Here is a 27,909-nt window from a genome sequence, read left to right as displayed (position 1 = left end):
AAAAGCCCTCGTCTTGCCCAACGGGCGCGACAACTGTTCGTGAAATCAGCTGTCAGTCGTTTTACATACAGGAGCGCATGTGCGTGTGTGTGCGATAGGTCGTTCGTGCTGCTGCGAGGCCCCTTGTGTGTACAGTTTTATTTTCACTGCCCATCTTGAAAAGCAAGAGTTCGCTTGCTGCCCGCTGTTGCCGCCGTTGTTGTTGTTGTTGTTGCTGCTGGTGTTCAGAAGAAGAAAACTTTTCGGCCAGAACAGCCCATAGACAGGTGTGTGTTAGCGTGTGTGTGCAAACGTTGTTGTTGTTTTATTGTGATCACAAAGTGTGTGCGCGAGTGAACAGTTGTAGTTGTGTAGTGCGGAAAAGGCAAACTTTACAGCTGCAGCACGGGGCAAGAAGCAAAGATAAAAAGGTGGGCGAAGAAAACACAACAGTGTGTGAGCGCATTCAAACAAAATAAAACGCGTACGGTCGTGCGACCCCACTGGGCAAAAGGGAAGAAAACGGAACGGCTGTGGTGCAAAGGGAAAACACACACACACGGATTGTAAGTGTGCCAGTGTGCAACAAAAAAGAAAATTGCCCCAAACAGCAGCAACAGCACCCCCCCACGGGGCATGGAAAAGCAAGCTAGTGTGTCTCGCGCGTGTGTGTGCGTGTGTGTGTGTGGATATCGTTTCTATTTGTTGGTCCGTTTGTAGCGGCCCTCCAGGTTTTGCGTTGTGTGGTGGTGTGCGAGAAAACTTTTCCTCCGATTGCTTAACACCATACGGAAACGCACATTCCCTTTTGGCACCACTATTCCCGTGTTTGTATTGGAGTGGGAGGGGGACACACTTCTCTATGCTCCAGACGCGTTTGTGTGCCGAAGGGAGGCTTTGTGTGTACCACCCCAGTGCAACAACATCCCTCCGCCCGAGGGATAGAGCGAGCGAATGAAGGGCGACTGAATAGGGGGGAGCGTAAGGGAGCGAGCGAGAGAGTAAGAGTGAGAGAGGGGGGATTGTCTTTGTTGTGCTTCTTGGCAAACCGTGTGTTGAGGCGAAGTGTAAGAGACACACACACATACATGCAATCACACACAAACACACACACGTACGGTGGGTTAATTATCGAACTGCGTAAAGAGCGTAGAGTCTAATCGGCAGAAATCGAAAGGCAAACGCAATCGCACGGGACGGGACGCGGGGTTAAGGGATGAGTCACTGCCCTGGAAGGAAGAAGGGGGGGGGGGTGTATCGGAAGCCAATGGCAACAGTCGAGCTCTGCGGGCCAACAGGCCAACACACGAAAATAAAGCACACACACTCACACTTTGGTTTGTTCACCATCCGTCGCGGGGGCCCATCCGTCGTCCATCCAATTTCTTCCCTTCCTTTCAATCGGAAGTGACGTAAAAGGTGCCCAATGGGGAAGGGGTTGAAAAACGGGTGGGTGGGGTAAGAGGAAGAGTGGGGGGTTGAGGTTTGGGTGGTGTGTTGTGTTTAGGTTTTTGCTCGCGCAAGTCGTCGTTGTCGTCGTCGCTGGCTGGCTGGTTGAAGGTTATCTGCTCTCTTTGGCGATCTGTTTGTGTGTGTGTGTGTGCGAGTATTTGAAGTGTGTGCGTGTGTGTGTGTGCGCGCGCGTGTTGATACACATCTATATGAGTGTGGGGTTTTTTTTGTTGTTTGTTTCGTGTGTGGTTCGAGCCCGTGTGCTGCTGCTACTGCTGCTGCTACTTTGATTTCAGTTCGAGCCAAGCTGCAGTACGATAGCACCTGAACGCGTCCGATCTCTCGCCCTCGGAACGTTTGTTCAAGCGGACACTTTACAGCTGTGGTGTGGTTTTCGATCGTGTGCTAGGTAGCGATTACAAAGAGAATCGGTTGTGTTTGTGTTGTACCTGCGCGTGATTTTCCCTATTTAGCGTGCGTGCAAGTGTGTGTGTGCAACACATTTGTTATTATAAATCCCGTCCCTCCCAACCCCTTTTCTAATCCCTTTGTTCGAATGCCATCAAAACCCTGCATCTTCCCGAAAATGGTGGTCCCCGCCCCAAAAAAAAAAAATGTGACAAAAAAGCCTTGAAAATAGAGGAGAAAACGACAAAAAAAAACAACAAACGCGTACGCAATTTACGCGTACGGATGACGTCGTTTTGTTACGTGCGTCGTGTGCGAGGCTGGATAAAGAGTGTGTGTGTGTGGATGTGTGTCCGTGCGTATTAGCGTATCACAAAATGCGTCCCAGTAATTTTGCCTTCAAATCGGGAAGAAAGCAACGTTTGCACCGAAATGCGTGTGTGTGTGTGGTTTTCCTTTTTTTTTGCTTCCAAACGCCATTTGCCTGTGTGTGCGGTTGTGGTGTGTGGTTACGAGTGGGGGGAGATGTGGAAGGATGGCCCATTTTCTTCCTCCTCCCCCCTAGGATGGGTTTTGCTGGGAAGAGCAACATGGCGAAAGTGTGTGTGTGTCTGTGCTTCGCTCGCTTTGCTCCACATTTACCGTAGTGACAGAGATCTTTCGATCCAAGCAATCGCTTCGACTTTTACATTCTCTTGCCGCTGGCTACCACCATCCCTCATCGCCATCATCCACAATCATTCATGATTGCCCATCATCAACAACAAAAACAACAACAACATTGACTGTGTGTGCCATCATGGCTGGTGTGTCGGACGGCGACGTCTTGTCAGTGTGTGTCTGTGTGTATGACACTCTGGGGGTGGTGGCAATGTTTACAAATAACAACCCCCATTGCTCTTGTTCACAGTGCTTGTTGTGGCTGTGTGTAACAGCAGCAAAGCATTGTGTTTCTTATAAATTGTATCTTTTTCCTACTTTTTTTTTAATTGTAACAAAAGCATTCTTACTTTACTTTTAGTGTCCATGTGAAGATTTTCCACAAGATTTTGTACCAAAACATACATACACACACACATGAAGCATTTTCTCTTTGTTGTGAGCGCGCACACGCGAAGTTTTTGGGAAGATGATACCACCCACCCCGCCCAATCCCGATTGCAGTTTGCTGCACACGGAACTGCTGGATCACGGGAAGCCAAACAAAGAATTACTCCATGGGGCTATGAAATAATCATATTCGCCTTCTCATTACGATGGAGCCACAGAATCATACTTAAGTTTTGTTTTTTCCCCCCGAGTTTGATGCAATTTTGTAGAACAGAAAATTGAAGAACATCTAAAAGCACGTCATGAGAAGCAACACAAAACCGACCGCAATTCCAGTGTGCAATTGCGCTTTGTGTGAGTGTGTGTAATGCGTATGTGCTGCGCTGTTCATTCATGCTTGGTGAACACAACGATTGAATGAATCAGAGACGTTAGCTGACGGGTGGGAAGGCAAGGGCAAGCTGCATTTTAGTCCTTTTTTTCTTTATTTCCTTCTACGGACAAGGATAACCGGGGAAGGAAGGTTGGTGGTGGTTCGGGCGATACCCCATTACTGTGCCGCACTTGGCTAAAAGGTTGAACGGCTTCGTCACATTCTTATTTGCGTTCCGGATTGTGGTGTAAGCTGCACTGCTTTGTAGACTTGTTTTTGTTTGATAAACATGATAAAGCAGCCATTCACCTTTGAATTTATTATATGCATTTCTTTTATTTTTTTTGTGTTTCAAGTAGTTATCAGTCATTCAGTCGATCAAAGATAGTCGATTCTTATCCTTTTTTTGTGTATAAAAAATCTCTCTCTCTCTCTCTCTCTCTCTCTCTCTCTCTCTCTGTCTATTTCCCTCTCTCTCTCGACTGTCAATGTGTCATGTGTAGAGATAAATGGACATTTTAGGCTCATTTTTGTAATTGGCTTATCTGTTGTTCTTCATATTTGACGCAACAGCACTCCGTCTAGACTTGGTAGATGTGTATTTTTCGTTATCTCATAAACAAGATGATCATTTGAGATTTGAAGCCATGCATTTTACCGATCAGTGCACTAGGAAGGGTCAAAACATGAAACCTTCAAATGTGGTTGGTAATGACCATAATTCTGGGCCTGAATGTAACATGTATTACAGGGTTTTCCGAGTCAGTTTCGAATGTAAACATTGTTATTCACCGAGTGCAAGATGTTAATCCTCATTAATGTGACATTTCATTTTCATCATAATAATTTTTTATTTCTTCAGCATGATTTTCAACACGACTCAAGCTGGGTTGAGTTTGACAGTTCTTTGTTGTTATGTTGAAAATCTTGTGTTAAAACCGAAATTTAATTTTGAAGTAAATAAATCATTTGACAGCTGTTGAAAATCATCTTTGTGGAGCTGAGTAATTATGTGCACATTCGAAAGTGACTTGGAAAACCTTGTAATACTTTGCCGAACCCTTCTTTTTACCACTTCTATTGGTTTAACAATTTTTCAATGGATTAATGCTCCATTTAAAAAAAATTGAAGCCTATTTGGATGATTCCGGTTCCTTTGAAGAACATTTTGTTTTTTTGTAACGACTTCTTCTATGTAAAACCACCACGCCATCATGCATTACGTGGCCTGCACAGTGTGTTGTTGTTTATTTCTGCCTTGCAAAATGCGCCCCTCCTAATCCACTGGCGGCCGTCTGTCGGGGGATGATGATTTGCTGCTACTTGAACGCTCAAGTTCTGCCCGGTCGTGCGGGGAGGAGGAGGGTTTGGGTTAGCTCAGCCCAGACACAAACACCGTCCCCTTTCTAAGCGCTGAGATAGCACCGTTTTTCCCATGCCACCCAGCGCCAGGCTCTGGCTTGTACATCGGCTCTCTCCCTCAACTGCCTTCGCACATTACGATGCACGTGCTGCATATATGCAACGCGCTGCCCGGGGCTGGCGGGAGTTGAATTTCAGACGGGCCAGACGGGTGTCACACAACAAACGGCGGCCCCCAGTCTTCGACGCACCTCTCCCCGGGGAGCATCAGGATGAGGTTTGCGTTTGTCTATTGCGCTGGAGATGCAGCACCGTTTGCTGCATAGTCGGGTGCACAGCTCTGCCTGCCTGCCTGCCTTGTTTAGGTTGGTGGCTGATGTAATGGGTCGACAATATTGAAATCGATTGCTTGTTATTTGTTTGTGTGCGCTGTCCCGGGTCCGCCCGCTCTGCCCGCTTTGCTAGCAGCCTGGCTGGCCTGGTTAGCCAACTGATAAACAGCGAAATTAAAATCCCCATGCACTGTGCTGCTGATCGCTCACGTGCAAGTGCAATAGCCGCTTGGGGTGCATGTGTGGGGTGTGTGTGTTGCATTCGATCCGTTTTTTTATTGGAATTGGAAAGTAGGTAGGGCGCAAGGTGCAAGAAAAGTCGAGCGGTAGCGGAAATTGAAAAAGAATTTCCCCGAGTACGGGCGGGGGTTAGTAACGTTGGTTTAATTTCATCATTGCTGTTGGGCATTTTTATTGCATTAAGCATTGGTTCATTAGCGAGCAGGTGGGCAGGGGTGTGATGGATTAGTTCACTACCTATCGGTCAGGCCACCCCGTTTCTGTGCTATCTGAATTCCATTTCCTTAGCAACAGTGTGTGTAATAAGCATAACATTGCTTTGCATTTCAACACTTATTTTTGTCCAAATTAAGCATTCTAAATTAACAAGACAGAAGAACAAATTGTTCAGTTCCGCTTTAACTGGATTAATTGTATTAAAATTGTATTTTATTTATTTTAATTAAAAAAAAAATACAAAAGCCTGTTTTTAAAGGAAGCTTTTTTTAAATGGTAGCGTCTCAAATTGACATTTTTGAGCCTGAAAATCGCCCTTTAAATTCCCTTTAAAGCCGACAAGCTCTTTAAAATCGACTGAGGTGTAGCTTTTTCATTGCTTTTTTCTCTGTCATTTAGGAAATAACGTATAGAATCCTTAGCATTGGTCGTATAGTCATTTTATACAAAAATATAAGATAATAATAATAATTGTCACAAAGTAACGCCCTATGAAATGAATGAGCCTTCTTTTGGCCAAATATTAAAATAAATGAATCTAAAACGAATTGAACACCATCCAATAGAAGAAGGTCATACACACGTACAAACGAAATTTTGACACTTTCCATACGGTTTATCGCGTACAAATCCACCATGTTTGGGATTTCGAGCACCATTCGAGCAGATCATGCTTAATAATTTAGAACAAATGGCACCTACGCTCTCTATTTATTTTCAGAATATTAGATATTTCATTATAGTTGATATAATAGAAACGAACTTGAGTCGAGACGGATCAACCACTATTTCCTTTGGTAAAACTCTTTTTAGACCGATTAGACCGTTTAAATTTGGGTAATTTATTGATGCTCCTTAAAACGACTATAATCTATTCCCTCACAGGATGGGTATATGAAGGATTAAATATAAATATTTAAATAATTGGCCGTATTGCTTAAAATATTCCAAATTAACACATTTTAAAATAATCTTCTTGGAAGAATAGTGAAATATTCCAAAATAACACATTTGAATGTAACCTATAGGTATGAACGTAAACAGGAGTATAAAACAAATGCTAGTGATATTAATATTTCACACACTGTATAGCGAAACACCCATCGATCGATCATTGAATTTTCTCCATGTAGCCATGATGGATGCAAGAATTTGTTACCTTTATGTGTGCAAACACTTTTCCCGCTGTACTCGAACCGCCCCCCCCCCTTCCACATGAAACTCAAAATCTCTATACGATCGATACGTGCAAAAAATCCAACCACTCAATCCGACCCTTTTTACAGTAAAATACGGCGAACTTTGCACTCATCGAGGCACTCAGCTACTGTCCCTTAACGTATCAACCCCGCTTGACACATTCATTGTTTGTGCGTATGTCACTTTCATCTAACCTTTTCCTTACCCTTTTTTCTCGATTTGACGCAATCGAGGTCATGAAATATGCACAATGGACTCCTCCCCCAACACTGTCTGTAAACAAGGGAGTACAAGACAGAGATATTGCATTATGTTGTGTAATGGGGGTGAGGAGCTTTGCAGAACCTCACACAACGACGCAACGTCGAAACGCTGCCCCGTTTTGGAGCAGGTTAAACCCACCTCACTGACCGATTAACCCGGAAACCCGTCAGCACAACAGTCACAGTTAGAACACATCCACGGCCCAATGTCAATTCTCCCCTTCCCTTGGGTGGGTTGTTCAATTTTAAACTTCACTTTATATCAGCTGCCGTGCTTAATTACACGATGCTAATGGCGGTTCGGTGGTTACCTTTTTCTTTGCTGTCTAAACTTTTGTAGAACTTTCTAGTCCATTTACCATGTGCTTTGTGTGTGCGTGTGTGCGTCATTTGCGGAGGTTGATTGTGATTTGATAACAGCAAACCCCCCTTGTGTTTCTGTGTGCGCGCAGGTCTTCGCTTGATTAATGTTTGCGGAAGTAAAGCACACTTGGCGTTGTGGGTGAGAGGACACAGGTATCTTCCTCCATTGTCTAACTAAAAACAAACCAGAACCGTATGTCACACTCAGAGACACAAAGAGTTCAAGGTACTCTGTGAGAGCAAACGGGCGGGCAGTGTTGGTTTTCGCATGATAATGAGGCGGAAGGAAGCAACGATCGCCGCTCATTTGCATGGATGGGGCGCTTTTGGAGCATTTTGGTTTGGTGCTTAGATGTATCTAAGTTTATCCAATGTTTGTTTGAAAGTTAAAATTAGAAGAAAATGATCACCTAAATTAATCTAAACAACCGCTTACTTCATTAACAAATAGAACGTGCGTTTCTTTAGGTAGCAAACTGCTGCTAAATTTCATTTGCCCCAACTTTCAAGGCCAAATGGAGAGTGGAGGACCGCCAGACACATATCACATCCACGCGCATAGCTCTGTTTGTTGGTTTGCGTATTGGTGAGTTCGGGTGGCCTTTTTGTGTTCTCAAGTTCGACCCCCCCCTCCCCCACTGTTGTATGTGCGTGTAAGTGCGTATGTTTGCTGGTGTCGCGCAGCACGTTTTGGTGCGTATCTGTTCCTCGCGGGTCCTCACTCCGCCAACATCAACCCTCTCGACCCTTATTTCCACTCGCGGATCGAGAGGTGATCACGCACACACTGTTATGAGCAGATCAGATGTTTCTGCCGTTTGGTGGGTACATAAAATGGGCGACACCTTCAACGTGGAGGGGCATGAAAAAAGGTGGTTTTTCGAACGAGAAGGAAGCAGCGTGCTGCGATCGGAAGGTTTTCTGCCATTGATGCCGGATTGTGCCTGCGTTGTTGGCGGGGATTGGAGGTTGGTGGTGGGTTGGTTTTAGTGGTGCAATGTCATCGGTCCGCTAGGGAAAGGAAAACAGGTATAAGGCAGCAAGATAATAATAATAAACATGCGCAATTAGTATGTCTGGCTGTGTGTGGATTGTGGCATGGCGAGTGTGAATGGGCAGGGGACAGAGTGTTGTTTTGTTCGAGGGGAGTAGGAAGGGAGGACGGTTCGTGCTGCGGATCATTGGTTCTTGTCGTCTGTGTCGTCTAAGTGGGGTTGTTGATGATTTGTAGCCTGGCTCGTGTGTTGGGTGCCTATCGGAAGTAAGAGTTTTGAGAGCCGGTGTGATGGCTGTTATTAAAAGCTGATAGTTACATTCGTCAAGTAAAACCCGTAATTGATAGCAATGGAGGTCAGTGAGAGGTGCGTTCCGTGGTGGCAGAATGAAGATCTGCGTTTTAGCATCGTTTGTATGCTGGTGTTACTAGATATTGGACTTAATATCGATCGTTGACTACTAGATGATCTTGAGATGATCTGCTTTCTTATTGGAATAGTATCCTGTCTTATAGTAGCAATGTACTACTAATGATGTCTCTCGTTCGACAAACTAAAGCATTATAAGGGACCTGGGTGAAGATCTGAAGGATATAATGAAGTGCGCAATGAGGAAGAAGCCGTAAAACACGCTGCAAGTCATTTAGGACCTTCTTTTCTAGCGATCAGTCTCTGTCTACTATGTACGACCAACTTATCAGAATTGGGATGCACTCGGTCTATAAATGGAGCTGAAATGCAAATGAAAACACATGGAACACATGGCGAAGATGGTGCGCGCCTGCTACAACTACAAAGAAGGTCATCATCACTCGTCAGAGGTTCGATGATCCATTGATGATTTTCTCGTTCTCGATGAAGATGTTTCGCATTACCATTAGCCCTCATTTACAGTAGTAATGGGAAGAAGACAGACACTTCTATTTTTGTTCTTCCTTATCCTTATTGTCGTAAACAACATGAGCGATCATATGCCCGGTTTTAATAAGTTTAGTATATTTTCAAATCGATTGGAGATGATTGACTGAACGGGAATCGAACTTTAACCAGCCTTTACAGAAGCAACCACGTTTCTCATTAGACCATTGGGGTGTCATCAACCATAGTCGATTAGACTCAATCATATTCTAGAACTGGTGGGTGCATTAGCATTTTGCACATCTTTTAGATGGATTTCTTTGATAAGCTGTCAAGAATAATTATCCGCAAACGCTTTAAAATAAACCTTTTGAATGCCTTTTGAAGGTCTAAGTAATGCTTGTAAATAACTATGCTTAAGAAGCAAAACAATTTCATGCAATTTTTACAACTGTAATAACATCAGCAACCTTACGGAAAACGGAAGGCTCTGTCCAAGGACAAGGTTTTCTTTCCTTAAAAAAAACTGCAAACTATTCCCGACCGACCAGACCAGTGATCGAGAATGGAAAACTGTACTGCTGGGTACCACCACGGAAGCTCTAACTCTAATTGTGTACGCGTATTGTATTGGTATTGGCTCGTGAAGGTCGTGAAGATACTTCCGCCAAAGAGTGAAGATCGCCGCCAACACGCGAATGCTTCATACATAACGAGCAACCAAAGCGAGCGGTTGGCACAATATGCATTCGTTCAGCATTGTACAGAAGTGTTGTGGTGCACGTGCCGTTGTTGTACGAAGAAAACAAACAAAAAAACATTCTCACAAATGGTTGATGTGTCTATTTGACGTTTCCTTTTTCTTAACATCATCCTCCATTTCGCTTCCAATTTTCTCGATCGTTCGTGATCGTGTCTCGCATTTTCCTGCCCCCGTTTCCCATTGCGCACCAGGTAAAAGTAATCCACCCTCGATCACCCACTCCCCTGTGCGTTCGCTTTCGTTTTCCCGTAAGCAGAGACGCGGGGGGTTATTTCCCCGTGAATCATTGCGCTGTTGCCGTGAACCATTTTCGTACCTAGTCACGAACCTTAAAAAAAAACAAACGAGGCAACAACCTCCTTCGTCTTGAAATCACGATCGCTGTCGTGTCGTTATCATTCTACTTTCTCGCTCACTGCCGCCTTGTAGGACGGCGTAAATAGTCTTCTGTAGCTTGGGCGGAGAGCTCACACACATACAACACTGCACAGGTTGTAATGTTTGGCCGATTTTCTCTGCTAACGATGGCAATGATGATGTGGTGTGTACTGCATCGGAGACCTTAATCTATTCAGTGTATTTGTGTCTCTTCTGTGTCCGTTTAGTGAACCCCGATTGTGTATTAGCACTGTATCTCTCTCTCTCTTCCTTCAAATGCACCACGCGCCATAAGCGCGCCATTGGAGCCAGATACCGTAATTAGGTCAGTGGGAGAGATTGGTGTGTTTTTCGCTGGGTCGGTAGGATTTCCCACACACTCACCGTGTGTGATGACAGTTGTTTTTGCCATTTTGGTGGGTATCGCGCGATAGAGGGTGGTGGGCCGATGAATTGATGTGACGCACACCGCATCATCGGCACCCTTTGCTTTAAGACGTAATTTCTCACCTCGGCTAAGCCGGCAAACACACCGGTCCTGTGCATCCCCGTGTCGTGTTTTGTAGGTCGAATCGGGAGCATGGTTCATTATCGGTTGGAGTGTATCCCGAAGTTGCCGTTACGGGGCATTATCAGGCAGCCAGCGGACGGACCTTGGGGTGTGTATTAGGAAGAGTGCACGCGCCGCTTGCTTAATAGAAGTCACTCTTGCCAACGATTATCGCGGCGTGGCTTGATTTGTGGCGCAAGATGTGGCGCTGTATAAACGGAATTGAGTTTAACAGGGTGGAGGAGGTGTGTGTGTGTGTATGGCTGTGTTGGAAGTAGCCATTAATTAAACAATTCACTTTTGCATCGATTGTGGAGCGTGTTGGCTGGTTGGTTTTGTTTCACGAAGGCAGGTTGCATGCCACCCTATTACACCAGTGAAACACAGGGCCGGTGCAATGAACTGAACTCGAGTGTATTTGTGTATGCCACAATATTCCTCCCTCCAATGCTTTCCACGGGCCACGAGCATCTCCCCACACGCCGTTGCCAAAATCATCGTCCCGTTCTCCTCGTGAATATGTTTTGCGTTTTCAATGCGAATGTGTAGCATTTATTGCCACGCTTTAACGGCTTTTTCGCAACATTTTGTCTAATCGCTTGTTTTTTGTTTACTTTCAGCAACACAACAACACCACTAGAGACAGCACATACAGCAAGAGAGAGTGTGTGTGTGAGAAAGAGAGAAGGACACAAAGTGAGCAAAAGTCAGCACGGTGTAACACGAAGCACCCACTAAGCACGCGGACAGCGATCGGCATCATCCATTACCACCATCCCTCCCACCCACAACAACAACCAACGATACAACGGGGTGGGGTGGGTGAAAGGCAGAAGTGAAAAAAAAACATTAGATCGCAATCGCGCGCGCGATCATCACTACTCGTGTGCACAACGACGCAGCAGCGTCAAAGCGCTGGTTGTTGGTTGCAGGCGCGGCGCCACCACCAACAACCCCTAGACATATGCTCCGATAATATGCGCAGTGGAGCAGCGCAGACCGGTAGGCGGCAACAGTGTAGCGGATAGAGAGAGAGAGAGAGACAGTAGCAGCAGCAGAACACACCAGAGAGACATACCAGACGAAGAGCAGCAGCAGCAGCAGCAGTACAGCAGCAACGCAAATACGCCGTTTTGCTGCAGCAAATCAAAAACAGCGCGAATCGATCGAGTGTAGTGTGTGTGTGTGGGGGGCAATAAATAGCAGTGAGTCAGGCCGCCCAAAGGTTAGCGAATTTGGAGCGCAACGACCAAAGCACGTGAAACTGTGATCCGCACCGCGAGAGAGTGATGCGCCTAGTGGCGCCGCACCGTTCGATTGTCGTCACCCTCGCCCGGTTGGCTGCGTCGTGTGTTGTGTGCGCCGTGCACTGAAGCTGTGAAGCAAACGGCGGGTCTATCTCACACGCGGCATAGCGGTAGGAACGAACCACCAGGACATTACACTACGAACGCGCTTTGAGGCTTTGTGTTTCGGTGTGAGCGTGGCCCTTGTTGCTGGCAAAGCGGGAATGCTAAGCTAAAAGGATCGACCGGATTACATATCGCAAAACGCGTTGGCCAAGCTCGAGGAAACGAATGCGGTGGTGCGGCTTGGCACGGGTACCGCTGGCAGGCGTGGTGAAACGCGCGTGGAGACAGGAGCGGCAACCGGTGGCGAGGCTGTCGGAGGGGTGCGGCCGGCGGTTGACCGGTGAGCAGGCGGCGGGACGATTGTTGCAATAGGGTTGCGGGTGGATTGCATCGGCAAACCCGGCACCATGATGTTCGTATTTCACGTGGATCAAGGTCGCATGCTGACCTTTAAGATGGAGTGCATGTTTGAGGAGTAAGTAGTGCAAGGGCATGGAGACAGGCACGGATGAGAAGCTTGGGTTGACACTGACATTTGACTCCTCTGCATCCCTTTTGCAGCATCCGGCGGTTGAAGGAGCTGATCGAGCGGAACCATGCGATACCGGCCAGGAGCATCGTGCTGCTGGTGAGCGGTGGCGAGCTGCTGGAGGACGAAAGTCGCGCCTGCCACTACGCCACCGGTACCGACACGAACCCGATCTACATGTTCTGCAAAACCGTAGGCGAGTCACCGCTGCTGTCGCCTGGACCGATTAAAGAGAGTAAGCTAACCCCGCGAGCAGTGCGCGATCGTTGTGAATTAAACGGAAAATTCTTAAACTACTTTCTGTCTCTCTCACACACACAGCTGAGGTTGATCTGGACGGTTTGGTGCGGAAAAGTCTGGAGCTTCCAGTGACGTTCGCGGGGATGGCGGCCCGGGCCCAGCTCGCCCAGCGGATCTACGAGATGGGGCGGGAGGAGCTGCGGCGGTGCGAATCGCTCATCCACGAGCAGCACCTGCAGCAGCAGGGCTGGGCGGCGGTGGTCGCCAACATGGAGGACACGATCAAGGAGTTCCAGGAGCGATGCGAATACTTCAACCGCTACTACGAGGAGCAGCTGCGGATGTACGAGGAGCAGATGGATATTTTGCACAGGTGAGCGTTTACTGCAACTACTGCGACAGTGACAGTGTTGAAATGATGACGCCGATTCCTTTTCTTTTCGTTGCAGTTTTGACAAAAGCCTACAACAGCTGGCAGACATTCCAATCCTTTCGTCGCTGATGGAAAATGCCGAATCGCGCCCGTACGGTGTGTTCGACGAGGTGTTTAACCCGAGCAGAGCGGGCAGCAACACCGATCAACAGTCCTCCTCTGCAGCGGGCGGTAGTGCTGGTGGTGGTGGTTCGGGAGGTGTGATCGTATCGACGAGCGCTGGCGGGCCGCCGCCAGGCATCGAGAGAAACACGGACGTCGACACAGAGACGGAGGAGGGGCAAAAAGTGGAAACCACTGGCAGCGGTACAGAGCTGGCAACGGTGGAGGACGGTGGAGGTGAGGTCGCACTGACGGAGGGCGAACGGGCGAAAGGCATCTCGCTGCTCGACTGGATCTCGGCGATGGAGGGCCAGCTGACGCTGAAGCGCATGGCCGAGGAGTGTCGCATCAACATCGAAAAGTTCAACCGCAACTTGCTGGTCAACCTGAACGATCGCATCGAGAAAGCGGTGAAAGCGTCGCAAAATGTGAGTGTGATCGGCTGTTTTGTGTGTGTTTTTTGGTTTGCGTGGAAGAATTGTCTTGCAATGTTTATGGTTCATTGCAGGTTGATATTAAGGTAGTGAAAGGATTGGAGGAACGATTGCGCGGGCTAGACGAGCTGCTGGCGAAGGCGAAAAAGCAGCTCAGCGACCAGAACGGGCTGGCGGAGGGTATCGCGAAGAACCAGCAGTCGGCGAGCAAAATCAACGACGCGTCGGTGCTTCCCCAGCTGTGCGTGTCGCACCAGAACACGCTGCAGCTCATGAAGAAGAACCATGCCGATCTGCTCGAATACAAGCGCCGCTGTACGGTGGCGAAGGAGGAGCTCGGCCTAAATCTAACGAAAAGGATCAAGTGAGTAGTAGGGTGTACATGGGAGCAATGGTTAGAAAGTGGCAAGTATTTTGAACTGGTGCTTTACTACCTACGTGCATAGGTATATTATGAACGTGGAGACGAGGGTGCACGAGCTGGACAGTACGCTGCAGCTGTACCACACGTCGCTGCAGCGTCTGCAGAAGCATCTGAGCATCATCGAGCAGATCCATATGGTGCCGTGCATCTACGTGAGCGCCGTAACCGAGGTGGTCCGTCGGCGTATGTTCTCTAGCGCGTTCTTAAGGGTAAGTAGGGTTTACAGGGTTTTCCAGGGGTTCTCATAGTTGTGGGACCTTTGCTTCATTTTTTCTAATGGGAAGTGAACTTAATATGTTGAAAATTGGTCTCTATGGCACCCTTTTTGGACAGGCTCCTTGGAAATTGCTATCGGATTTGTCCAACAAGGATGCTATAGAGTCCATTTCCCATTACATTAAGTTCATTTCGCTTAAGAAAGACTCAATAAAGTGTCCCACAGCTAATAGGACTTCTGGAAACCCCTACAGAGGGGAATGATATTTTCTGTGAATTATCGCAATTTATTTCCCCCTTTTTTCACAGTGGGCTTCCGATTTGGCATGCCGGCTGATGGCGATACACAATGAGGAGGTTGCAAGGCGGCAGGACTTTACCTCCATCTTCGAAGGGCACTTCCTGAGCTCGCTCTTTCCGGGCATGACCGATATGCCACCGTCCTACGCCATCCAGGCACCATCGGTGTTCGATTCTAGTCTACCAGCGCTGGACAAGCAGGGTACGGTCCAGTGCGAATGCGCTCGAATTTGCATTATAAATTATTTTTACGATCGTTTTTTCGGTTCTGTTTCTTCCCATTGGCAGACCTGGAGGAGCTGTCCCGCTATCTGCCCGAACTGACGGAGAAAATTCCGCTACCGAACATAGCTTCTGTGATAGATTTTTTTCAAACTCGATCGGTAGAGCAGCAGCAGCTGCAGCAGCAAGATGATGGCAGTGGTGCCGGAAAGGACGATGCGTCGGTACGCAGCAAGGACGGCGCCACGTCCAGCAGTGACAATGCGGCGGAGCAGCAGTCGGGCGGGAAAGAGAGTGATAAGTACGTCGCCGGCAGTGTGTAATTTCAGTATCTTTTGGATACATTTTACTTAAATTCACTTGTTTTATCGTGCAGGGTCGGGGCAGAATCGGAAACCGACACCGAGGATTACGAGAAGGTTCAAAATCAGAGTCCCGTCGGTGGCCGCTCGACGCAGGAGGACGCACCGGTGGCGACGGTGGCGGTGGTAGAGACGTGCAGTGTGGCCACCTGCACCGAGCCGGTGGAGACGGTTTGTGCGGAAACGCTTACAGAGGTGCGCTATGACGACGACACACACCCCCCAAACGTTACTACGATCACTGGGACAAACACTACTACCCCTACTAACACTGTCGCTAGCTGCATGCATGCTACTAACACTTTGACAAGCGCTACTACTACCACCACTTCCGCTTCTGCTGACCATGTTGCAATGGCGAGTGTTGAGCACGGTGGTGGTGGTGAGGATGTGAGTGGTAAACTGGCCGAACAGCAGCCAGCAGCCCTGCTGCCGGGGTACCACCATCCGGCTACCATACTGGAGGAAAATGCTGCCTCACCTGCAGCCGGCATTGTTGGGGCGAGCCTTGACGGTCGCTGCCCGCTGTACGTACCGGCGAGCACGCTGGACGGGGGGCGCCGGCTGCGGAGGGGCATTTTAACCCGCACCTCCTCATCGGAGCGCTCGAGCAGCTCGCAGGAGCTGCTGCTGCTCGCCCTGATGGAGCCGAGCCCGGGCAGTACGGCACTGTTGCGATCGCCCGGCGACGAGGGCGAGTTTATTAATAGCGAGTTTTACATCGACGAATCGCTGCCGTCCAGTGCGGCCAGCGTCGAACGGCGCCAGCAGCTGGAGCACACCAGCCACCAGCCGTACCAGCAGCACCAACAGCAGCAGCAGCTATACCACCAGCATCAAGAGTTTCGGGCGTCGTTCGCCGACTGTCTGCTGGCCCGCGGTCGCAGCAGCTATGACGAGGGCACCGTCATTTTGCTCCTGCAGGTACAGAGAACTAGAAACGTTCACAGAGGAAAAGAAGTGGAATTTTTTTTGCTGTTGCACTAAACACACTTTTTTATCTGTTATTTTTTTGTTGCGTTTCTTGTTATTTTTGGTTGTTATAATTTTTTTCGATTCAAATATCGATTTACTTGTCCCTTTTTCTTTATTTGGGGCAATATGTACCGGAATGGCCAAATTGTATAATCCAATTGGAAAACGTTTTCTTATTAAATAATGCACGCATCTATTGCGTATTGTTTCCTTTTAGTTGCTTGATTTACGATGCACCATAGAAAGGGTAGACCTGTTTACCAAAAGACAAACTGACGATGCACTCAACTTTAGCCCTCTTAAACGACCCTATTAATATTTAATCTTGCTTTGTTCGCTGTTTGAATGCAGGATAATCTCGGCACCACGCGCCTGGAGGTGGAAAGGCTCAAGGGTTTGCTCAGCAGCGTGTACCAGCTGTCGCAGGACTCGATTATGATGCTGCGCGACCAGCTGGCACGGGTGCGGGCGGAGGCGGATAGCAACCGCACCCAGTTCCAGTCGGAGCTCGGTGCAATGAACCGGGCGTGGAACGACATCCAGCAGCTGGCGCGCAACCGCGAGCGGGAAACGATCCAGCAGCTGACCGTCGACCACGAGCTGGAGATGAACGATCTGCGCAAAAGCATCCACCACAAGGACGATGAGATACAGTCGCTCCGGTCGGACAACAGCACGATGAAGGCGAGCCACATCGAGACGGTGTCGAGCTACGAGCAGGAAAAGCGGGAGCTGAGCGACCAGATCGCGCAGATGCGCGAGGTGATCCGCCGGCTGGAGGAGCAGCTGGCGAGCGCCGAGGTGGACCGCAGGAAGGCGATCCAGGAAGCGATCGAGCAGCTGGAGCACAAGCACCGGACGGAGATGGAATCGTTGCGGTGCCGGTTCAAGCTGATGGCCACCAGCATGGACCGGTCGCCGTCGGACACGAGCCTGGAGAAGATCGAGAAGCCGGACATGATCGACATTGGTACGCACGAGCAGCTGCTGGCGCAGGTCCGGCTTGACCTGCAGCGGGAGAAAGAGCAGGCGATAAAGGCGGCCGTGGAGGAGGAGCGCCAGCGGTGGGAAGCGAATGCGATCGGGGGCAGCATCGTTGGCAGTGCGGGCAGTGCGGGCAACCAACGATTGCACCGATCGTGTATCCAGGACCGACAGCTGGAGGAGCTGCCAAGGATTGATGCGCGAGAATCCAATCGCTGACCGATCCGGAACTAAGCCCGCTGAACGACCACAGCTGCCGGGAGCAGATGGAGGCGCTCGAAACCGACCGGCAGCAGCTGGCGGACCGGCTGGACAAGCTGCACGACAACTTGCGAACGCTCGAGGAGGAGAAGAACGCACTGGCGTGCGAGGTGCGGAAGCACCGGATGGATACGGCGCAGTTGCTGACCTGCTCGGACGGTGACACGGTGACGTACGTGTGGAATCCGAAGAACTCGCAGTACAACATTGTGCAGGTTAGTGTGTGATTGTAACTCTTTGGAGCATTGGTTTAATGTTGGGGATTTAATTTCGGTTGAATTTTCAGTCGGGCGAGTTTACCTACTACTTGCACGAAAGCAGCTACCAGGCGCTCGGGCTGCAACCGACCGTAAGGGGCGAGCAGCCGGACACACTGTTCGGCTTCGGTACGGTCATACATAAGGAGTTTTGCCACGCGCGCCGGGACGACAACCGGTACGGTGTGCCGCAAGGTGCGTGCTTCTATCGCGTCAAGCTAAAGCCGGTCAATGTGTCGAAAAAGAAGAAAGGTAAGCACTGGCACCTACAATTAGGGATTTTTTTTCGATTTTTACACTTTCCTCCCTTCCAAAGGACGACCATCGTCGAGCAGAGGCAGCGGATTGTCCGCTGAGATGGCCCCTGCACCGCAGCAACCACCGACGGCCGTCGTGACGATCGAAATGCAGTCCAGCAGCAGCAGCAGGAGTGGCGGCGGCGGCGGCGGCGGCGGCGGCACGTTACCGATCACTACCAGCGCCACCGCCGGCCAGCTGATCGATTCATTCGCACAAACCGACCACCCGACACCGTCGTCCACGACTACGAGCAGCACGACCGGTGGCATGGCGGACGGTAGCAAATCGCCCACCGCCGCCAGCCGGGACATGATCGACTCGGGCGTGGTGGAGCAGCAGCGCAGCAGCTACCGTGAGCGCAACATTAGCATCACGGACGAGGAGGACGGGGTGGTGGGCAGCTTCGGGATCGGGTCGACGGGCAGCATCGATCGCATCCGCTACCAGAGCGTGTGCGAGGAGGATGACCCAGCGGACGGTGACGACGATGACGACGGCGACCTGGCGGACAGTGCCGGCGGCGGTGGTGGTAGCAGTGCGACGGTAAATTTCTACTTGTGATAGTTTGTTTCATTACTATTTTTTTAAATTAGTTTCGGTTGTGTTTTATGTTTGTGTATGTGTTTTTGGTTCGATAAGAACTTCCTTTTTCTCTCTCTCGCTCGGGTTCGTTGGTTGGTTTCGCCGCTGCTACATTCTACCGTCTAAAATGGGGGTTGTGTAAAGCACACAAACACACACACTCAAGAATTCATTAGCATTGTTCATCTTCCTTTTTTGCGTGCACTTTTTGGGTTCCATTCATTTGTTCTCCATTGCGAGCGAATAGTTGTAGTACATCATTGCGGTACATTTTTTCATAATCGTTTACGATCAGGCTATATTTTATGCATTCAGTTCGTTCTTCATCAACATTTTTCGTTCGCCATCTTCATTTTGGAGTCATTTTTCCTCATCTATTTTGATCGACTATCATTCATTTGACCTTTTTTGTGTGGTAAAGTTACAATGTGTGGTTAAGATTTAACGTTGATTTAGCGTTTTTAAACGCCAGAGGCAACTGATCAAGCGTTTATGTGCATCAACTACTACTCCCGAACTATTTTTAAGTTAATTGTTTGTTCATTTCGAATTAACTTTTCGCTATCATTTAACATATCGCAATGAACGGTGTTGCGCACATTAACAGCTCTTTTCATTTTCAGCCAAGGCACAGCTAAAAATCGCCATCTGCTTTGCGTGTTTTGTTTTGTCGCATAATGTTAAACCGATCACTCACCACCATTGTATGAATATTCATGGATCATTTTATGTTTTATTACTCACATTCATAGCTAATGAGCATCGCGCTTAACATTAACGTATGTGAGGCCCGGGTGCAGCTATAGTTTGTACGTTGTGCAGGACCGGAGCGGAGCTTGTATCTTACACCAAACGCACTGCTTCTGCTTGCTTTTTTATTGCCTTGCTGACTTTAATCCTTTATAGTATGCGTAGTTAGCTTGAAAATGGTTGTAAATACACATGCGCCTCAGGCGCGCGCCCGCTGGTGTTTTTTCGCCCTCCCCCTTTCTTAACAATAACAGAAGCATAGCGATATATTGCTAAATAACGTTTTGCACCATTGCAATCGTGTGTAGCGCAATGTTTTTTGTTCCCTTCTTTTACATTGATTGTGATACCCTCCTCCTTCGGTTTTCTCCAGCTGATGCTGCTTAAAGCTTTTCTACTTCTCAACGGCGACGAGCAATGAGGATGAAGGAATGGAGGGAAGAAAAATGAAATGAAAGGATAAAGATCAGATGATGATGATGCACGAGATCAAGAACGATTGTGATGTAAAATGATGAACATTTTGTTGTCGGGTGATGTAATTTCAGTGATAGAGAACAAAACAAAGGAAGCAGGAAAAAGGAGAAAAGGTTGTAAAAGCAGATTGTGTGTGTGTTAATGTGCAGATAGAGAGAGAGAGAGGGCACAGTGTACAGTAAATACACAAAAGGGAGAAAGCAAGATGAAACAGCTGATCCATAAACTAATGAACTTAGCGTTGTGCGTGCATGATAAACCACCGGAAAGCTCGGAGGAAAGCTAAATGGTAGAGCGGGACGGGGGGAATGCTGGAAAAAACGGGAAAGGGTGTAGTGTTTGTTTTAGGCATCGAATATATAAAGCAGAAAACTCGTTCACACATGCCCATATACCTTATCCCCGCTCTCATTGATTTCTCAGGATATGTGAGGACAGGATCGCAGTCCCCGAGCATCGCCACCACCATTACACCCCTCCAAACAAGCGCAAAAAAGGAAAGCCAAGGAAACGGGGAGGGTAGCAAAAAAGCAAAATCAAAACAGAGAAACTAATACCGTGTGATGATGGCCGTTTTAACGTTTAGACTATAGAAGAGAGAAGGAAGGAGAGCGCGCAGAGGAACATAGGTGCGCGGAGCCAAATTTTCAACCGCCGCGCGCTCGAACCACTAGGGATATGTACAAAGTTTTGCAAGCAGCTGAGATGGACCGACGAAACAGTGGTTTAGTGGGTCGTAGAAAGGCCACTAAAGTTAAACTTACGACACAGATACTTGGTGTACACACACACTGATACTTGGTGTAGTACTTTTGTAGTAGCACACAACAGCCCAACGAGTCAGACTAAATATGTGTTGCAGCAGCAGCAGCAGCAGCAGCATTGAGGAGAGGAGCAGTTATATATGATCGTATGATCATTAGGGCTTCAGGGCTTCGAGAGCAAAAGCAAAAACCGACGCAACAAACAAACAAAAAGAAACATAGATGAAATAAACAGTGAAATTATTCTAAAGAAAATTTAAAATAAAACAAAAAACCTTTGATAAATCACATCTTTTTTGGCGTGTTAGTAGAGCGATGTTGAGGAAGAAAACAAAAATCACTATTTTCGGTTCACTTTTGGGATACATTTACTATTACTAACTTATCAGTACATTTTCCCTTACTCTTTTTTATAATATTGCATGATCTTTTAACGATAAAATGAAAGATTTAGGTAATTCTGTTCAATTTAAACGTAAGTTTGGACCACACATCCTACCGGCACACTGTGAACGTTTGCTTATTCATCTGTCTGCTTTGCTGTTTAGTCCCCTTTTTGGCTTGGCCGCTTGCTCTAGTGCTTCGTACAAACATTGCTATGTTAATCGTTCCGTTTAGTCTACATAATCTGGTATCAAATCAAAAAAACAAACAAAATTACCATCGATTCGTTATGCATATGTACAACTACTGCGACTACTGCCACGGCTTTACCGGACGGTGGACTTGCCGTCACATACACTACACCACATGACGAACGCGCCATACTCCACGAATATACTAACAGCAAGCCCAACGGCATCACCACGATCACTTACGATCATCACCCTCACCAGACGCAAGCTAACCAGTGTAAGCAATCATTTTCCTTTATTCCTAACGCTCTTTCACTCTCCTTCAATACTAATCGAACCCTGCTCGAGATCATCCAATAACTGAATGCAATGCAACTCTCTCTCTCTTTTTCTCGTTTCATCACGCTACCCTTTAATAACAACCACAACAACTACCGCAACCCACCACCGCACAGGATCACCAACAACCATCGTCATGCTACGCAAGCGCCACCGACACTACCATCGTTGTCACACGCACGAACCCGCCGCCGCTGATCCAAGCCTCCATTGCCGCCGACAGTGGTAACAACAGTGAGGCGTCCACTGCCAGCAGCACCCATCCGCTAGCCACCACCAGCACCAACAATTCCACCGCCACCGCAACTAACAGCACCGCCCAGCAGCCGGTAGCCGGCCAGTCGCTGCTGTCGATCGCGGACGATGTCAGCGATTCGGCCGACTCCGAGTACCGGTCGCTCGAGGCAAACGATCAGGAGGACAGTGACAGTGCGGTGGCACCGCTGCCGCTCGCGGGGAGCGCGGGACGGGAGTGAGCTGTGAGCGCTGGCTATGGAGAGAGAGAGAGAGGGCATGATGGGGTGTTAAAGTGTGCTAAATGTGTTTGCGGATTTTAGGAGCTACTAGAGGGGGAAAAACGGAAGGAATATGCCATGGGAGTCGCACTGTGCTCGTCTGTTTCGGTTTTGTGCACAATCAATAAGTTAAAAGGGTTTTTTTTGAGCAAATTTGAGCTACTAAGCAGCACACCGTGTACTGTAATAAGTAACTGTCTTTGTAACTGCTCGCTAGGTTTTATTGCTAACATACTTATTTGTGTGTTTGATTGTGTCGCATGTGCTAGAGAAAGAGAGAGAGAGAGTGCTTATTTTGTTAAAAAAAGCTTATTTGCATATTGTTTTGGGAACTTTATAACGAAATTAAAACGCAAATCTATCATTTCCTGTTGTAACCTTAAAAAAATCTAACCATTAATCCAATAAGAAATGTACATTACACCTTAATTCATGCAAACACAGCCATCACACTCTCCCTTTGGGGGCTGCCTTTTACAGAAAAAAAGCAAAAAAAAGTAACAAGCAATTCCATTGCGAGCGAGAGGAAGGGAGGGAGTAGGAAGCGATGCGTGATAACCGAATGTGAAGAGCAGTTCGGCGGAATGGCCAGCTCTCTAGAGAAAAGCGCTGTAAAATATCTTCTGCTAGGGGTTTGTTCACAAATTCACAGTTTCTCCTCTTTTTTTGTTTTTTGCAATACCAATAACAATTCCTTCTTGAATCAAACACAAACAATCACGATCGAATAAGGGGAAAAAATAACGGTAGGACAGTTTAAGATTGGTACACCGGAAAGGTGGAAGCGCTCAGCCTCAGCAGGTTGGTTTGAGAGAAGTGTAAATTGCTTAGAAAAAGGCAAGTAAGGGGGAGATTGTTATAAAAATTAGTATAAGAAGTTGATAGAGAGAAAAAAATCAACAAAGAGAGAGAAAAACAATATAAAAAAGTAAATATCTCGGTAAACTGGTATGATAGAAAGTTTTTTTGATGTAAGAAAAAACTGAAACAAACGAATACAATTAATCGAACGGACATGGAAGCAAAACATTGTAAAGGGAAAGAGAGAAAAGAAACTAAAAAAAGCAGTACGATTTATTAGAAGGCACCATAATCAGAGCTAGTGTTTAGTAAATTTGAACCATTACGCTTATGTTGAATGTGGCTGCAGGGGACCTGATGAAGTGTGTATGTGAGTGTGAGCTGGCGGAGGAAGAAGAAGCAAACAAAACGGGCAAACGGAGGCTTGAAAGAGTTATTCTGAGGAAAATTATAGATTTTTGTATAGAAGAGTGGGTGAAAAACAGGCAAAGTGCGTGTGTGTGTTGAAGCCGGTGATCCCTTCGAGCCTGCCAATGAGTATGAGGAAACAATGCGAGAAGATGTAGACAAGGCTGTAACAAAAACCACAACTGTTGTGTGTGTGCGCGCGCGAAACAAAATGAATGTCTGATCAGTAGTGCTTTGTATAAGTGCAAGGGCGTGATAATAAGTGGCGAAAAATGCTTGTTGATTGTAAAATTGTAAATCATGGAAACGGGAATGATTTTCCAACTCGCAATTCTACTGTGTCACGATTGTAGGGTTTTACATATTCAACTTTGTCCTAATGCCTACCCGTTTGCTCTAACTACACTATTGAATGAATGGAATGGAAGAGAGGAAGCAGAACTGCGCTACTACTGTTAGTTCTAATGTAATTTACAACTGCATACGCTGTGTGCGCCTATAATACTACGCCTTCGTTTGTCGTGGACGTGATACGTGATGGAAAGGATATGGTTCGTGGCGGGACGAATGTAAAGAAAAGCAGTTGTTTCCTGCAACAACAAGAAACTAATAGATAAAATAAAACACAGGAAAACTCAACGATCAAACCTCCTGGTGGCCTGTTAACAAGCAGGATCATGTAATCTTAGAGTTGATTACGAATGAAAGAAAAATACTCCATTTTGCAAATGATCGCTTTTAAAAAAATATACAAAGCAAAAGGAATGTGCTGCACCTTTTCGCAAAGCGTTTCGGGGCGACGATCAAGGAAGGGGCGCACCTTTCGAAGCACGGCGGGTCTACATTAAGCACGCATGTAATCTGCTAACAAGATCACGATCGTGTTTGTTATAGTAAAAGATCTTGGTTGAAATGTACCTCTTTTTTATGGGCGCTTTTGCAGACTGCTGCGTATCGGTGTCCCAATTTAATACAAACAACCTGATTAGGGGGTTCGTGAGCCTTGTGGCTCGCCAAAATTGGCAAAAGCACAAGCGCCCGACTGAGAGATAGCGATAATAAAAAAAAAACTCCACCACAAAGGGGTACAATTAAGCGCCAAAGGTTATGCTGTGGGCTCGTGAAGTTTTTTCGGCTTGCTTTTTATTTCGTCTTTTTCGTCGTTGCGTCGTTGTTCTTGTTTATCACAAACTCTCCCGATCGTCGCGCGTAAGTTGCGTGTGAATTTCGGAGAACACGGCTTGAGAAGCGATCGGGCGTTGAAAAGTTAAACAAATAATATTTTTTATCGAAGATGTAATTTACTGCGCTGCGGGTTCGCTTGTTGGATGGCGTGCAGGACAAAAAAGAGAGGGCATTTTATTGGAGGGATTAATGGGGAACGAAATCACGAAACGGACGTTTATCGTGATCTTGCAAAAGATGTAAAGCAATATTTTCTTTTTTTAAACATTTTTTTTAAACAATTTATTTTGGATAAAGATAGAATTTTCCATGGATTTCCTTTTCAAAAAATGGCAATTAAATTATTTATCAAATCAGTGTGCATAAAGATCAATTTCTCCTTGCACAATAAGATCCAACAGACTAATATTGCTGATTGGAATTAATTCTGAATGTAACTTCAATAGGTTTCATGAATTCTACTTGATTGACGTGTAGAACACAATTCTTATTAGATTTACCGTATCGGTTTCTGCATCAGCAAGTTACGAACAATCGTGATGTAAATTTAAAACGAAATTCCCTTTTCTGCGCTTGAACCTGACCTGACCTGAACATGACCGTTTTAAAGGGTTTATTATTGTTTTAAAATGAAAAATATTTACTTAAAGTGTGTTTTTCTCTCTCTCTCAGTGAGCCGCCATTACGAGCGAGTCCAGCTCCGCGTACTGCGTCCCTTGCCGAACGATCTCCGAGTTGAGCGATTGCTCCATCACGCCAATCTTGATGTCCATTTCGCACAGCTCCTCCTTGATGCGAAAGATCGCCTTCTTGATGTTGATCAGTGGACCTGCAAATGGGTAAACAAAATGATAGTTTCGGCTGCTCATTGATTTCCTGGGACTAAAAAAGCCCCGACACTCCGACACTTACTGCCATCCGTCATCGAATTGCCACGCTGCTCCATCTGAATCTTCACGTTCTCCAGCTCGTTCGTAATCTTCGACAGCTCGTGCTCGTGCTCGGTTCGCTCCTGCTCGGCCTGCTTGATCTGGGCCGTCGTTTGGTTGTGCTCGATCAGGATCTCCTTGTACTGGGCGATCAAATCCTTCAGATCGTTGTTCAGGTGCTTTTCGCGGCTTTCGATCTTCTCCATCACGTAGCTAATGTCGGACTGTAGTTTCGATAGCTGGCTGTCTGTTTCCTCCGTTGCCTGAAATAATGTTTCAAATCATTCGAAGGATTCTCAAAAAAAGGACTACAAACCCCTACCGAGTCGATGTTGTTTCGCAAATTTCTCATTTGCTCCAGATGAGCCCTCCAGTCACGTGGATCCGTCTTTACGACCACCTTCAGCTGCGGCAGTACGCGTTCCAGCTCCAAACGCCACGCTTCACTGTCCGACAGAGAATCCACCTTGTACTCGCGTGTCTCCTTCCGCACGCCAGCACCCGACCGGGCCGGATCGGAGAAGCTCAGATCGAAGAGACCGTTCCGCTCGTCATCACTGTCGTCACTGCCACCGGCCATCTGCTCCTCTTCCACCTTCTCCAGTATGATTTCGGAATCGTTCTCGATCAGGTCGACCATCGGGTCGTCTTCCTTGCGACACTCGGGCCGCTTCATCTGGAACTTGGTGAGCTTGAGTGCCTGCGTGGCCAGACAGTCCATGATGTAGACGCAGATGGGGCCGGCGCCCTGAATGAGCCGGTTCGTCTGGAAGTCGGTCGGTACATCCTGCAAACAAAGAGACAAAATGTATGATGAGCACCATTCAATTTGCTACTGAAACTTCTAATTCCTTCAATTACCATCTCCTGCAGCACCTTGATGATGCGCGATATGACTATGTTCGGGTCGTCAAACTCCTGCGGCTGGTCGAACGTTTTGCCGATCTTGCGTATCAGCCAGGCACAGATCGAGGTGAACATGAAAAACTGTTCGCCCGGGTTGAAGGAGCGCAGGAAGTAGTAGCGATTGATTTGCTTCATCTTCATCTCCTTCAGCAGGAGCCGCTCGTAGTTCAGCAGCTTCAGCTTTTCCATCAGATCGTCTACTTGGAAGGAGGACACGGACGATACGCTGCCCGAGTCTCGCTCCATCGCAAGGTTGTACTCGTTGCGGAACATTTTCACCAAGCTTGGGGGGAAAAGTGGCTTATGTTTCTGATTAAGAGCGTACAATATACACGTTGATACAGTTTTCAAATAAAAGTTCTTTAGATCTCAACAATAACACGTACTTTTCACAACAACACTACATGTTTGGCGTGGTTGCTAAGGGGAAAACAAAACAAGCGGTCCGGTTGCTAAGGGGTTTGCTGTTTGGCAGTTGCACTTGTTGACTTGAAGGGAGTACAGGGTGGTTCAAAAAATTGTTCTGAGCTTTGGATCATTTTCCCTTGGTAGTGGTTGCGTACTTGAATAGTAAATTACTTTTATTAAATGATATATGTTTGATCATTTAAAGATAATTGTTATTATATAACTTTATTGTACATTACTTCGCTACATTCGGGTTTTAGGGATTGACAACAGGTAATTGAAACCAATTTTTAATATAAACACTATCTTGGACAGTCTCTGTGTACTCAGCTGTTACATGACACATTTAGCATTAATTCTTGGGTCTAAAAGGTAAGTGTATATAGGAATATGAATGTGAAGACATCGTTCATGTTCGTCTGCAATTTATCTAATACATTTAATGGCCACTGATGTCAATGAATTAGATTGCGCATTTCCATTACCGTAGCACAGTCCAGGACTTTTCGATTTCATTTCCTTGCCTTATGTTATATTAGAACTTGATGTATCATGCGTAGCGTAGACTTGGGCATCCTTTGCATCATTAGATTCTAATATCTTAGCTTTGCTGAAGATCTACAGCACAAAACATCAATAAATGGATTACGATAGAGATAAAAATTGCATGTCGAGGAGAACATTATATTGACAACCACAGCTTTAAAGTGGTAGAGGAGTTTTGCTTTCTTTAAAATGTATTTTTGAGATGAATAACATGTCCACCATGGGTTCAAACCTAGAATGGATCGTCTCTCCGTAGCAAGGATGGTGGTAAGGCTGTGTGGTAATGAAAATTAAGTGTAGAAAGTCTGTATAGGCCGGCATGTCCGCGTATGACGTTACGTCGAATAGAAGAAGAAGAAGTCTTGGATTTTTTGATGTTTTTTGCATCATAATTTTATTGTTCTGGGGAAATACGCAAATCCAATACGAGTTCCATTTACTGGTCAGAGCTGGGAAACCTCAAAAAAAGAAAAACTGTGAAATGTCGACAGTGTATTGATACTCTCTACAGTCTTTCATTCAAATGAGCCTTGGACCATTGAAGCTAAACT

The 27,909-nt window shown here is 46.9% G+C and overlaps 2 protein-coding genes across 2 annotated transcripts; one reads left to right on the top strand and one right to left on the bottom strand.

The window, feature by feature from the left end:
• Positions 1-1,707: 1,707 nt before the first annotated feature.
• On the top strand, positions 1,708-24,031 carry LOC120904948 (RB1-inducible coiled-coil protein 1). Its single transcript, XM_040315482.1, is given in 15 exon segments — positions 1,708-1,840; positions 11,403-12,609; positions 12,696-12,898; positions 12,985-13,276; positions 13,353-13,866; positions 13,947-14,236; positions 14,319-14,505; positions 14,822-15,014; positions 15,101-15,335; positions 15,411-15,591; positions 16,723-17,557; positions 17,560-17,831; positions 17,903-18,125; positions 18,190-18,716; positions 21,777-24,031. Coding segments are annotated over 14 exon segments (4,380 nt in total). The 5' UTR covers positions 1,708-1,840; positions 11,403-12,541; the 3' UTR covers positions 22,137-24,031.
• A 763-nt stretch (positions 24,032-24,794) lies between these two features.
• Positions 24,795-26,797, bottom strand: LOC120901736 (intraflagellar transport protein 57 homolog). The gene is made up of 4 exons (XM_040309899.1): positions 26,360-26,797; positions 25,821-26,285; positions 25,482-25,761; positions 24,795-25,398 (listed from the first exon to the last, which is right to left on the bottom strand). Exons 1-4 carry the CDS (start codon positions 26,675-26,677, stop codon positions 25,238-25,240), a joined length of 1,224 nt encoding a protein of 407 aa, XP_040165833.1. The 5' UTR covers positions 26,678-26,797; the 3' UTR covers positions 24,795-25,237.
• Between the last annotated feature and the right edge of the window lie 1,112 nt (positions 26,798-27,909).

This window comes from Anopheles arabiensis, chromosome 3 (assembly GCF_016920715.1).
Source record: "Anopheles arabiensis isolate DONGOLA chromosome 3, AaraD3, whole genome shotgun sequence".
Lineage (NCBI taxonomy): Eukaryota > Metazoa > Arthropoda > Insecta > Diptera > Culicidae > Anopheles > Anopheles arabiensis.
Note: the sequence above shows the minus strand (reverse complement) of the source record. Positions and strands in the feature narration are given on the sequence as shown.

Excerpts from the sequence above, each read along its gene's own strand:
- LOC120901736 (XM_040309899.1), bottom strand. The coding sequence starts at position 26,677 with ATGTTCCGCAACGAGTACAACCTTGCGATGGAGCGAGACTCGGGCAGC. Across the intron at positions 26,286-26,359 it reads TCAAGGTGCTGCAGGAGATG|GATGTACCGACCGACTTCCA; the intron begins GTAATTGAAGGA and ends CTTTGTTTGCAG. Across the intron at positions 25,762-25,820 it reads TGCGAAACAACATCGACTCG|GCAACGGAGGAAACAGACAG; the intron begins GTAGGGGTTTGT and ends ACATTATTTCAG.